The sequence below is a fragment of the Hyperoodon ampullatus genome (assembly GCF_949752795.1).
Source record: "Hyperoodon ampullatus genome assembly, chromosome: 14".
NCBI lineage: Eukaryota > Metazoa > Chordata > Mammalia > Artiodactyla > Ziphiidae > Hyperoodon > Hyperoodon ampullatus.
This window is the reverse complement of record NC_136927.1, coordinates 64,373,038-64,386,837: the sequence shown is the minus strand read 5'-3', so window position 1 is coordinate 64,386,837 and position 13,800 is coordinate 64,373,038. Positions and strand designations below refer to the sequence as shown.

The 13,800-nt window shown below is 46.1% G+C and overlaps 1 protein-coding gene across 1 annotated transcript in view; it reads left to right on the top strand.

Moving 5' to 3' along the window:
* Nucleotides 1-13,800, top strand: part of PIGU (phosphatidylinositol glycan anchor biosynthesis class U) — a 111,748-nt gene that overhangs the window by 75,193 nt on the left and 22,755 nt on the right. The window contains exons 8-10 of the mRNA XM_079718695.1: nt 3,341-3,555; nt 5,166-5,309; nt 8,049-8,173. Coding sequence (XP_079574821.1) covers nt 3,341-3,555; nt 5,166-5,309; nt 8,049-8,173 — 484 coding nt within the window. The remainder of the gene's footprint in view (nt 1-3,340; nt 3,556-5,165; nt 5,310-8,048; nt 8,174-13,800) is intronic.

The following is a 13,800-nucleotide window of genomic DNA, read 5'->3' as shown; positions in this document are numbered from 1 at the left end:
GGTGGGTAGAGCTGGGTGTTGCTCTGGTGGGCAGAGCTCAGTAAAACTTTAATCTGCTTGACTGCTGATGGGTGGGGCTGGGTTCCCTCCCTGTTCGTGGTTTGGCCTGAGGTAACCCAACACTGGAGCCTACCTGGGCTCTTTGGTAGGGCTAATGGCCGACTCTGGGAGAGCTCACGCCAAGGAGTACTTCCCCAGAACTTCTGCTGCCAGTGTTCTTGTCCCTACGGTGAGCCACAGCCACCCCCCCGCCTCTGCAGGAGACCCTCCAACACCAGCAGGTAGGTGTGGTTCAGTCTCTCCTGGGGTCACTGCTCCTTCCCCTGGGTCCCGATGCACACACTACTTTGTGTGTGCCCTCCAAGAGTGGAGTCTCTGTTTCCCCCAGTCCTGTCAAAGTCCTACAATCAAATCCCACTAGCCTTCAAAGTCTGATTCTCTAGGAATTCCTTCTCCCGTTGCCAGACCCCCAGGTTGGGAAGCCTGACATGGGGCTCAGAACCTTCATTCCAGTGGGTGGGCTTCTGTGGTATAAGTGTTCTCCAGTCTGTGAGTCACCCACCCAGCAGTTATGGGATTTGGTTTTGCTGTGATTGCGCCCCTCCTACCGTCTCATTGTGGCTTCTCCTTTGTCTTTGGATGTGGGGTATCTTTTTTGGTGAGTTCCAGTGTCTTCCTGTCGATGATTGTCCAACAGCTAGTTGTGATTCTGGTGTTCTCGCAAGAGGGAGTGAGAGCACGTCCTTCTACTCTGCCATCTTGGTTCAGGCTAGCCTATTTCTAGCTTTTGATTTAAAGTGAGAAGTGTGCAACACTTCCTTTGATTTGAACACTTAGAGGCCATTGTAGGTTTATTAGTTGGCCTTATTTCAATATTGTTATGTCTCAGGGAATAGGGAGGCCTGAGGAGAGGGAATGAGACAGGGGAACAGTTGGTCAGTGGAGCAGTCAGAGCACACACATTTATCAATTAAGTTCGCTGTCTTGTATGGATGCAGTTCATGGTTTACCAAGGCAATTACAATAGTAACATCAAAGATCACTGATCACAGGTCACCATAACAATAATAATGAAAAAGTTTGAAATATTGCAAGAATTACCAAAATGTGACCCAGAGATATGAAGTGATCAAATGCTTTTGGAAAAATGGTGCCCATAGGGTTGCCACAAACCTCCAGTTTGTGAAAAACGCAGTATCTGTGAAGTGCAATAAAGCAAAGTGCAGTAAAATGAGGTGTGCCTATGTTATAACTTTGTTTTCTGTTTCTACAGATTCTACTCTTACTTTTATTATTTCCTTCCTTTTTTTTGAAGTGTATTCTGTTCTTTTTCTAATATCTTAAAAAGGATGTTTATTTATTTTCAGCCTTCTATTCAAATATGGTTAATATGGTTGTATGTTTCCCTCAGAGTACTGTTTTATCTGTGTTACCTGAATAGTGATATAAGGTATTTTCATAACCATTAATTTCTTCCTTTTTTTTTGGGCTGTGCTGCGTTGTTTGCGGAATCTTAGTTCCCCGATCAGGGATCGAACCCAGGCCCCCAGCAGTGGAAGCACGGAGTCCTAACCACTGGACTGCCAGGGAATTCTCTTATAACCATTAATTTCTTTTTTTATAACTTTTTTAAAAAAATTAATTTATTGGGCTTCCCTGGTGGCGCAGTGGTTGAGAGTCCGCCTGCCGATGCAGGGGACGCGGGTTCGTGCCCCGGTCGGGGAAGATCCCGCGTGCCGCGGGGCGGCTGGGCCCATGAGCCATGGCCGCTGGGCCTGCGCGTCCGGAGCCTGTGCTCTGCGATGGGAGAGGCCACAGCAGTGAGAGGCCTGCGTACCGCAAAAAAAAAAAAAAAAAAAAAAAAAATTATTTATTTATTTTTGGCTGCTTTGGGTCTTCATTGCTGCGCATGGGTTTTCTCCGGTTGTGGTGAGCAGGGGCTACTCTTTGTTGCAGTGTGCAGGCTTCTCATTGCGGTGGCCTCTCCCGTCACGGAGCACAGGCTCCAGGCATGCGGGCCTCAGTAGTTGCAGCACACGGACTCAGCAGTTGTGGCTCACAGGCACTAGAGCTCAGGCTCAGTAGTTGTGGCGCATGGGCTTAGTTGCTCCACAGCATGTGGGATCTTCCCGGACCAGGGCTCAAACCCGTTTCCTCTGCATTGACAGGCAGACTCCCAACCACTGCACCAGCAGGGAAGTCCCAACCATTAATTTCTAACATCAAAGCTATCTATTATCATTCCTTCTTTGACTCCTGAGTTATTTGCAAAATTGTTTAACACTTTCCTAATGTATTTTTAAGTTATCTTTTTATTAATGATTTTGAGAAATTGCATTATGGTCAGAGAATGGGGTCTGTATGATACAGATTCCTTAAAGTCTGTTGCTATTGCTTTATGGCCTGATTCAGGTATGTGGTCAGTTTTTATAAATCCCCCAAAATGTTTTAAATGAATGTGAATCCTCCAGGTACACTGTTTTATCAGTGTATTTGTCTTTTTATATTATATAAATTTATTTATTTTGTTATTTTATTTTATTTATTTATTGTTTTTGGCTGCATTGGGTCTTCGTTGCTGTGCACGGGCTTTTCTCTGGTTTCAGCGAGTGGGGGCTACTCTTCGTTGCAGTATGTGGCCTTCTCATTGTGATGGCTTCTCTTGTTGCAGAGCAGGGCTCTAGGCGAGTAGGCTTCAGTAGCTGTGGCACAGGGGCTCAGTAGTTGTGGCTCGTGGGCTCTAGAGCACAGGCTCAGTAGTTGTGGCACACGGGCTCCGTAGTTATGGCTCACAGGCTCTAGAGCGCAGGCTCAGTAGTTTTGGTGCACAGGCTTTGTTGCTCCATGGCATGTGGGATCTTCCCGGACCAGGGATCAAACCCATGTGCCCTGCATTGGCAGGCAGATTCTTAACCACTGCGCCACCAGGGAAGCCCGAGTGTATTTGTTTTTTAAGATCTTTTGTGAACAAATTCATGAAGTGTGCTATTCATATTTCTACTTCATTACTGATTTTTGTCTGTTAGATCTACCAGTTATCCACTGATGATGGATTTGTGTATTTTTCCTTTGTAGCTCTGTCCAAGTTTGTTTTATGTACCTTGAGACTATGTTATTAGGTACCTGCAAGTTTAGAGCTGTAATATCTTTCTGATGAACGTTTTATCATGATAGAACATCTTTATCTCTGCATTACTTTTTACATTAAAGTCTATTTTATTTGGTAACAATAACCAAACTAATTTTCTTTTGGTTAGTGTTTACCTAGCATATATTTTCAATCCTTTGATTTTCACCTATTCTGTGTCCTGTGTTTTCCAGGAGGGATCTTGAAGTTTAGTCTGATAACTGCTGCTTGTCCTTGAGATCCTTAAATGTACCACTCTGCCTTCTCTCCCAGCGGCAGTACATACCCGTGAAAGTGAAGAGCAAAGCCTTCTGGATCTTCTCTTGGGAGTATGCTACGATGTACTTGGGAAGCCTGGTGGTAATTGTTTGCCTCTCCTTCTTCCTTCTCAGTTCCTGGGATTTCATCCCTGCAGTCTATGGCTTCATGTAAGTAATGACCTCATTAGAAAACCTCTGGAAGCTAATTTAGTTTTCACAGCTCCATCTGGAATCAGAGGGACAGCAAGCACAGGCAGCATCTAGAGCAGTGGTCCTCGAACTTTAGTGTGCATCAGAATCACCTGCAGGGCTTCAACACCCAAACTGCTGGTCTCCACCTCCAGAGGTTCTGATTAAGTAAGTCTGGAGTAGGGACCCCAGAATTTGCATTTCTAATAAATTTTCAGGTGATGCTGTTGCTGCCAGTCCAGCGAACACTCTTTGAGGACCACTGGCTTGATCTAGTGCAATTAAAGAACACTCTCTGGGAACATCCAAAGCCTCTGACTGGGAGGTTTTGATTCAATCCCAAACAGTAATGGATGTATTCCTCTATTGCAAGAGGGTCTCCAGCAGTTTTAAAATAAAGCCACCTTCAATATGTCAGACTTTTAGAGAAAATCAAAATGGGTTTGCAGCATGAATTCTGCAGGCATTTCCACATATTCTGTCTGTGGTATGCTGAGGAAGATAACTGCCCAAGCCTGAAGGAACTCACAGCTCAGTGGGTGATAGACACTTATATCTGCCAGGGTGGGAAAGGGATCTGTGGCAGGCTCCCCTTTGGGATTCTGGGCTGCTTATTTGTGTTAAATCCTGGCTGAGCCTAACAATGACTTAGTAACCTTCAGCTTTTCATGCTCTGCCTCAGATAAGAGTTTGTAATGCCGATGAATAACTTTTCCTAGTCTTCTGCTGGTCCACAGATTGTGTTCTTTACCTCATTTCACAGAAAAGGAAATGTAGTTACAGCAGGAAGCAAAGACTTGCCCTGGGTGGAGGCCTTCGTCAGAGAAATCTGACCATGAACTATTGCCTCTCTCTCCCTTTCCATGCTTCACTTGTTGTACTTTTAAAATTGTGAATTGACATCAGTTTCAACCCCGTATATATTCTTTAATGTAATGTAAAAATTGTAGAGCGGCCAGAATTGCAGCCAATCTTTATCTGATATAACCAGACAAAAAGTTTTCCAGTTAAACCCTTATTTCTCAAACAAGGTCTGGGATCCTAGCCAGAGCCTGGCAGTGGCTCCTCGGGCCCCTAGACGTCTCACTGCAGTGTCAGGCACTCAGTCTTCTCGCTCCTGCTGTGGGCATGTGGAACAAGAATGGGCAGGGACAGGATCTTTGACCTTGTCTTCCAGACAAGTCTTTAGAATGCTCAAAATAGGTATTGTTTACTTCAAACCCATTCCTCTTTTGCTACAGTGCTGGGTCTCTCCTGGTTTTGAGCACATATATCTTGGACAGTAAAAGAGGGGCTGGTCTTTTGATTTCTAGCACGAATCCCTGCCTTGTCTCAGCTCTTTGATGCATGCCAGAGTTTGGTTCAGGCAATATTTTTTATGGGTTATTATTCTCTGTGTCTCTGCCCCTTGTTTTTGTTAATTACGTATATCCTGGTTGCCTGGAGAGCCCCTCACATCCTGATCTCTGTGGAGACAGTCATCCTTGACTGCCCAGCAGTGACCAAAGCCTTCAGGAGAAAACCAGGTCAAAGCAGATCATTCATAACTTCTCTGTGTTTTTTCTCTCCCTTTTTTATCTTTATTCCAGACTTTCCGTTCCAGATCTTACTCCAAACATTGGCCTCTTCTGGTACTTCTTTGCAGAGATGTTTGAGCACTTCAGCCTCTTCTTTGTATGTGTGTTTCAGATCAACGTCTTCTTCTACACCATCCCCTTAGCCATAAAGCTAAAGTAAGTGGTTGGACCTGCTGGTTTTTTGTCCACAGAGTCATTTGTAGGTTTACAGGTGCCCTTCAAACTGGGAACATCTGCTATCGGGTTTGTGCCATTTTTGCCCAGGGAACCCTGCCCTCAGTTGCTTCAGTGGCTGTACACAGCAGTAGAGTCACACATGAATACAGGGTGCAGAGACAGTGCTTTGGAGCTCTATATTTCCCCTGGCCTCACTTTGGGGTACTTGAACCCACATTGCTGCTGAGCCCAGTCACTGTTTTAAACAAGAGCAGTGTTGGGGTGCGGAAGGTATCCTTGGAAAAAATGGATCTTTTTGGGTGTTCATCAGCATCCCAGTGACAGTTTGCTCAAAGGGACTCAGGATGTATCAGTTGGGAGGCTGGCTACCTGCAGCTCTGTTTAATCATCTGATCAGTTTCCCTCAAAAAGGTTGCCTATAAAGCTGTCTTCTGCAGTGTAAGAGGGCTAACATGTGTTGTCCATCCCACCTTTCTAGGCTTTTTGACAATATTCATGCCTAACCCTTCCAGCAACTCTTGGAGGTAGGCATTATGTTATCATCACTTCCATTTTATAGTTGAGGAAATTGCCATCCAGAGAGGTGGAACAATTTTCCCAGAGTCACGCAGCCAGTAAGCATGGAGCTGGGATTCAGACCCAGGTTTGCATGGCTCCAGAATCTATGCTCAGTCCCCTGCACCATGCCAGGCTCCTGAGAGAAATCACTTACAGTAGGTCCCAGAAATGGTTCTATTATCCTAGCTTCAGAGAAGGGAAAACAGGTACCAATAGGCATAGATATGCCTGTGTGGTCCAGGGAGGCTGGAAGAGTTTGATTTACATTTTAAGAGCTTGAGTTCTCTGCTCCAACCTTCCTGCCATTCTCCATGGCCAGTGAACCAATGCACATGGTTCCTATTCTATAAAAGCTCAGAGTCGATGTTTCCTTCCCATGACATAGCCTTGGCCTGGTATCTGACAGAAAACCATTCTTCCTTGGCCCGGCAGGCTCCAGAATTCTGGCAGCCTTACTCAGCCAAGCTCTCCAGCTGTCTGTGGTCCACATTTCCTGCCCTTGTTCTGGTCAGGCCCAGCCACTGGGCTGAGAGAAGCAGGGAGCCCGGAGCACCTTTCATCACTCTGTGTAGCCAGCTCTCCAGCAGCTTCTGTTGTTGGCACGTGAAAGGCCACAGACAGCTCCTGGGTAGACAGTAGCACCACCATGTTGTGACACTCTCCCCTCCACCCAACCCCGGCCAGGACCTCAGAGTTGTGGGGACAGAAGATATGAAGATACCTGACCTCCTCTGCAGCTGCCCTCCTGTGCCTGGATATGAAGTTCCACTCTGGCCCCTGCAGTGCCAGCTTTGTGAGAACAGGCCCTCCAGGGCGCCTCTCCCCAGGCACTGTTGCAGGGGGTTCTGGTCTCCATGTTTTTTGGCACTACATTGTCACTAGCCTTTTCATAGGAATGGTGCAGCTGTTACCAGCTACCTAAGAAGCCCAAAGCCAGTGACTTGGATTAGCTTTAGGAAGATGCTCACTGGGGTAGCTGGACCCTTCCTAGAGGCTACAGGACTGCGTGACTTTGCCAAGCTGAGTTTCTCAGTCATTTGCTATATAGTGTTTGGGTGCATACACGTTTGTCTCCACATCTCAGATTTATACCCATTGAGTCACCCTGACCTTTGACCTGCAAAAGGAGAATGCCATGCCAATAACCTGAAGAAAACCTACATGAGCTGGATATCCAGGTCCTGTGCGGAAGTAGGCCACGTGCATGTTGTTTAGGTGTAGCTGAGCAGCGTGCACACCTTGCTTCTTCCTGTTGGCTTCCCTTCGGCACTTGGTCAGCTCTCGGAGGAGCACAGGAGATTGAGTTCTCTCTCATCCTCCCTTATCAGAGCTGTGATCCTGCTGGGCAATCAGGAGAATAGCATTGGTGGTGCTTAGGGGTTCTAGAGACAAACAGCTCCATCACTTACAAACTCTCTTATCTTCTCTGAACCTGATTTCCTCAGCTGCAAATGTGGTGACAGCATTGCCTATCTAGAGGGGTAGTTGAGGTGTAGTGAGGATCGCATGTAATGATGCAAGAAAAGGGCCTGGCACAGAACTCTGCACAAGTGAGGGTTCAGGAAACGGTAGGCAGTGTTACTAGTTTAAGGTAACAAGAACTCCAATTCCAGCCCTTAAGAGCAAAAAGCTGCATGCAGCTCTCAGTTCTCTTTCTGGAAAGGAGCTCCTCATAGCTAAAGATCTGTAGTCCCCACTGACCCTGTTGTCAGAGAAACAAAGCATCAGCAAGGAGGCACCTCCTGCCCTGGGTCCAGTGTTAGAGGGGCCTCTGGCGTGGGTGGCTGCCTGATAACTCTGACAAGCAGTCATTTAAGCCCAGTAATAAAGGGCGCTGACTTCATGTGTTCTCGTCCTCGGCGGCTCCTGGCGGAAGGCCCAGAGCTGGCGGGGGTGGGGCTTGATCGAAACGTCTCTGTGGGCTCTTTCTCTACTGTTTGCTGGGCTCTTCTCACCACCTCTGGGTATCTCTGGGTCCCTGAAGTTTTCTGCTCTGCTGCTTGGCCCGGCCCCGTGTCTTGTGGGTAGCAGAGCCAATGCCTCCATGAAGTCCCCTGGAGAGTATTTTTGGGTTTCAGGGATGGGGTCAGGAGTCTCTGGGCTGGGCCTGGTCCCTGACCGATCTCCCTCTCTCTGTCTGTCTGCCCTGTCTTACCCCAGGGAGCACCCTGTCTTCTTCATGTTCATCCAGATTGCCATCATCTCCATCTTCAAGTCCTACCCGACAGTGGGGGATGTGGCTCTCTACATGGCCTTCTTCCCTGTGTGGAACCATCTCTACAGATGTGAGTACTCCCACCTCTCACCCCCTGGTGGCAGATTTGTGTCACCTAGCCCCGATGAAAACAGCCAGGGAAAAAGGAATTGATAGGCATTTGCTGGGCATCTGCTGTGCTGGCAGCACCAAGAGACAGTGACATGAGGCACAATATCTGCCTCCTAGATGCTACGGACTAGTGATAATAATACTAGCATTTATTGAGTGCTGTGTACCTGGTCACTGTGATTCTAAGGGTGTTACGTGCATTAGCTCATTTTATCTTCACACCAGACTTTGAGGAAAGTATCCCCGTTTGCAGATGAGAAAACTGAGGTACAGAAAGGTAGAGCCACTTGTTCAAGGTCACATGACTGGTAAGTAGTATAGAAGGGCTGGCATTGGAATCCAGATGTGTGATCCTCCAGCCAGCACTGTCCAGTAGGGCTTTCTGTGATGATAGAAATGCCCTGTGTCTGCACAGTCCAATAGAGTAACTACTAGCGTGACTGAGAAACGGACTTTTTAATTTAAATTTACGAAGCCACACATGGCTAGTGGCTGTCGTGTTGGACAGTGTGGCACTAGGCCTTGGCTTACCATTTCCCAGTGCTGCACTGAAAGGTCCATAGAAGACAGATAGGCAACACTAGACTTCCGACCTGCTGTGAAGACCTCTTTAAGCTCTAACCATCCCTTCCTCAGAAGACAGCCTAGCAGTGATCTGGTTGTGCTTTCTAGTATTTCCTAGTGTTTCCCTGAGTCGGGCTCTTTGCCCTCTGTGTGGGTTCTTTTCAGTGTTTGTGGGCTCCCTGAGGGTAGGCTCATGACTCACTTGCCTCTGTGTCCCCAGCACCCAGGATTAAACCTGACACACAGAACAGCTCAACAAATGTTTGTGGATGGTTTTTTTTTATATATATAATTTTTATTGGAGTATAGTTGATTTACAATGTTGTGTTAGTTTCAGTTGTACAGCAAAGTGAATCATTTATACATATACATATATCCACTCTTTTTTTTAAGATTCTTTTCCCATATAGGCCATTACAAAGTATTGAGTAGAGTTCCCTGTGGTATACAGTAGGTCCTTATTAGTTATCAGTTTTATATATAGTAGTGTGTATATGTCAATCCCAATCACTGTGGATGGGTTTTTTAAACCTCCCTAATAAAGAGGCAGTGCCAGTGACCCAACACCACTTGATTCTCTAAAACAGGAAGGGAGCTGTTGAACTTTCCTTGCACAGCAAAGTATCAGGAATGAACTCAGGGCAGGCAGGCTTCAGAGGAAGTAAGTCTTTGTTGTTGTTTTGGGGCTGCTGAGTGTCAACCAGGAAGTGAAACTGACCAGCTGCTAGAAAGAAACCTGTCTGTAGGAGTTAGCCTCTGAGCACAGGTAAACAGGTGAGTGGGCAGGACAAGCGGGGCTGCTCCTCCAGGTGACTCCTGGTGGGGCAGTGACCAGATGACCAGACTGGAAGCAGGAAGTAGCATCTTCTGTCTGGCATTCTCATTGCACAGACAAGAATCACCCAGTCCAGTGGGCTCAGAGTCAGCTTGGCAAGTCACAATAGCAGAAGACATGTGAACATACCCCAGTTTGTGACAGGGTGGGTCTTGGGGATGTTGATTCTCTTTCCCCCAAAACGGATCCCTTTTTAGCTGTCTTCCACACAGGGCATCTCCCCCCGATAAGACCTTTCATCCCATATTGCTGAACACAGTCTGGAGCCAGCACCTTGAGTCTGAATCCTGGCTTTCCCATTACTAGCAAGTTATGTAACCTTTCTGAGCCTCCCATTATTTCATCTATCAGATGGGGGGAATATCTTTCATGAGTGTTTTAAGTTTGAGAAAAAATAAATGTAAATAGCACCGGATTTATTAGTAGTAGTAATAGTTCCACAGAGGGGTCTGCTGCATAGTTTCATGATCAGAGCTTCAGGCTCAGTAGCCAGTCATTCAGAGTCATTGAAATAAACATATTTTTCAAAACTTGAAATGAACTATTTTATGGCCTCTGGGATGATGAGGCACAAAAAAATAAGGATGGGGTTTCTGGAAACCTGGATGAGCTAGTAGATGCTGTTGCTGGCTGGCTGGGCAAGTTCAGCTTGTCTGAAAGTCCTGCAGAGAGTGTTGGCTGCCACCCCTGGAGGTGCAGCTCCTGCAGCAGAGAATACTCAGGCTTGGAGTGTCTGGTTGGGGCATGACAACTGTGAGTCATTACATTCGTGTGGGAGCGTCTTCAGCCTGGTCCTGTGGACCTGTGAGTGGAGATTTTGTGAAGTCTGTATGCCTAGGTTGAATATATTCAGACTTTTAATGTGGTTAAGAATTCAGTTTAAACATGAGTTACCAGTGCCAGCATGCCTGCTCGCACATTCACCATTTTATTTTCCTGTCCTGCTCAGTGGGGAGAAGAGGCATGTGGGCCCTTCCTTGAGTGCAGGTCCCAGATACCGGGACTCAGTGGTGCTTGGGGCCAGGATGAATCATACAGACACACAATTGCGGTGTTAGGGAACAGCCTGCTGGCAGAACCCGTGCCAGCCTGCAGTGGTCCATCTCAAAGAGCCAGTTACCAAAGGGATGGATTTTGTGAGTGTGTGTGTGTGTGTTTTGTTTTTATTAAACTATTGTATAAAGATAAAAGAATATTGATTTTAAAATACTCATTAATTATAAAGAATAATAATACAATAAATTCCCATGTACCCAGCACCTAGTTTAAGAAAAGAAATATCACCACGTCCTTTGAAGTCCCTAAATCCCCTCTGTGCCCCTCTCAGTGACACTGGATTCTTTCAGTGGAATTTTATTTCTGAATGCCTGAGGCTCAGAGAGGGAAAGTGACTTGCCTGAAGTTTCAGTTTGTCAGTGGTGGAGCAACAGATCTGATGAAGTCGCCCAGTGAACTTGGTGGAGAATCTGATTCCATCTGGCCTAGCACGTCTGATGAAGGGTGAACCCTTGCGTCTCATCAGGCCCTGGTCATCTCTGACATCTCCGACACCTCCTGGTGCCTGGAACAAGCCGTCCTGTGCCCCACGTCCCTGGCTCCATCTGCTCTGGCATATACCTGTAATCCTCTAGCCTGTCATCCAGCAAGAGTGAGTAGCAGCTCCCCAGTCCTGCAAAGGTCACCACAGGCCAGAAGCCAACTGGATGCTGGTGACAGTTCCTCCAGGCACATGGGAATGTTTCTTCACAGCTTTTTGTGATTGCACCCAGGAGCTGCATGTGAACCTCTCTCAGTCTCTGCACTTGGTCACCTTCTTGTCACCCGGTCTGAAATCCAGAGTGGCTTAGAGGCATGGAACAAAGACCTACCTGCACTGTCAGGCCACAGGAGTTTTATATTAGGAATAGTGTATATTCTTTTCAGCAAAATAATTTCCAGGGGATCAGAAAGAACCACTGAGAAATGTAAATAGTGATGTTGGAGTAGAGGAATGATAAATAGATACGTTCTTTCTTGAGGTTGTAACACTATTTAATAATAATAACAATAATAATAATTCTCAGTGCACACATCCCTTTTCCCAGACTTCCGTTTCTGGGAGCAAGGACAAGGCTTCTGACAGGTCTCAGAAAGGCTTGAGTCAGGGCTTTCACCTCTCAGCTTTGAAAACCCAGAATTGTGGAAATTTCAGATCAGAAAAGAGGACCTAGCTTGCCCTCCAAGCCATGTTTCCAAATTGTAGGATTTCACGGACCACTAACATTCCAAAAAATTCTGGTGACAGAATTGCCAACTTTTTATTTTTCTGAAGACATGAAAACAGTCAACTACTAGCCATTCATCCCCATTTCATAAAGGAAAATACTTTTTAGCAACAGCAACAGGCAACAAGACACCTATCATTTCTTAAGAAAGAATGAAGCTTAAGTTGAAAACATTCAGCTTTAATAAGAACTCTGAACTATCTTCTCCTTATTCTCAGTGTGACACTGGCCAGTGAAGTCTCTGTTGCAGACCAGTATGGGCCTCTTATTTGGCAAAGGTCTGCAGCTGTAATCTAGTGGTTCACAGCCTTGGCTGCATATTGGAATCACCAGGGAAGCTTTTAGAAACCAATATGGGGTACTCCCCTGGTGGCGAGTGGTTAAGAATCCGCCTGCCATTGCAGGGATCACGGGTTCGATCCCTGGTCCGGGAAGATCCCACATGCTGTGGAGCAGCTAAGCCCATGCTCCACAACTACTGAGCCCACGTGCCACAACTACTAAAGCCCACGAGCCTAGAGCCTGTGCCCTGCAACAAGAGAAGCCGCTGCAATGAGAAGCTCGTGCACCGCAATGAAGAGTACCCCCTGCTCGCCGTAACTTGAGAAAGCCCACGCTCAGCAACAAAGACCCAAGACAACCAAAAATAAATTAAAAAATTTAAAAACCAATATAGATGCCTGGGCCCCACCCCTGTAGACTCTGATTTACTTAGTTTGGGTGAGGCTCCCCAGGTTAGTTCATTTTACAACCAGAATTGAGAACCTTATCTGTAATCCAGTCCCCTTTCCAATGCATGAACCCCAAGTATAGCATTTCAACCAAGTCATTGTACAACTGAGACAAGAGGCCTTAAGGTTCGGGGGTTTCCCCATCTCTTAACTATCCCAGAACTCTGACTTGGGAGAAGGGATTTCCTGAAGGTCAGGGTCAGAGAGGGGAAGGGAACTTCTATTCACTAAGTGCCTGCCAGGAACCAGACATAAGGTTTTTTTTTTTAAGTGGTAATTTTTTTAAAAAGATATTATTTTAATTAATTAATTTTAAATAATATTTATTATTTTATTTAAAAATATAATAAAGTGTAAAGAAACAATAATATTATATAATCCTATTGTCAGATATCCCCTAGTGAATTAAAAGGAAAAAAAAAAGTACAGTGTGATAGGCAGAATCATGTCCCCTCCTTGCCCCCCGCAAAGCTGTCCATCTCATAATCCCCAGAACCTGTGACTGTATCACCTTACATGACAAAAGGGCCTTCAGATGGGGAGATTATCCTGGGTTATCCAGGTGGGCCCAGTGTAATCACAAGGGCCTTTAAGAGTGGAAGACATAGAGGCAGCGGGTATATGGGAAATCTTTACCTTCTGCTCTGTTTTGCTTTTAACCTAAAACTGCTCTAAAAACTAAAGTCCAAAAAAAAAAAAAAGAGGAAGAGGGAGGCAAAAGAGGAGGCCATAGTGATACAATGTGAGAAGGACTTAATCCAACATTGCTGGTTGAAGATGGAAGGGGTCATGAGCCAAGAGTGCAGGCAGCTTCTACATGCTGCACAGGCAAGCAAATGGACCAGAGCCTGTGGACTTCTGACCTCCCAAAATGTAAGAAAATAAATTATATTGTTTAAGCCACTAAGTTTGTGGTAATTTGTTACCATAGCAATGGAAAACACACAGTAATACATCTGTGCCAGCTTTTCCACACAACTTGTTTAATTCATGGAACACTCCCATGAAGTAGGCATTTTAGCCCTGTTTTAGAAATGGGGAAGCTGAGACTCTGAGAAACTTGGTGGCAGAGCAGGAATTTTCACCAAAGTCTCTCTGAGGCCGAGGCTGTGCCCCACTATCAGGCTGCCTTCCCCCCAGCGGAACTCAGCCTGCCTGCCCGCGGACCACCCTATGTAGCAGGTCCTCCCTG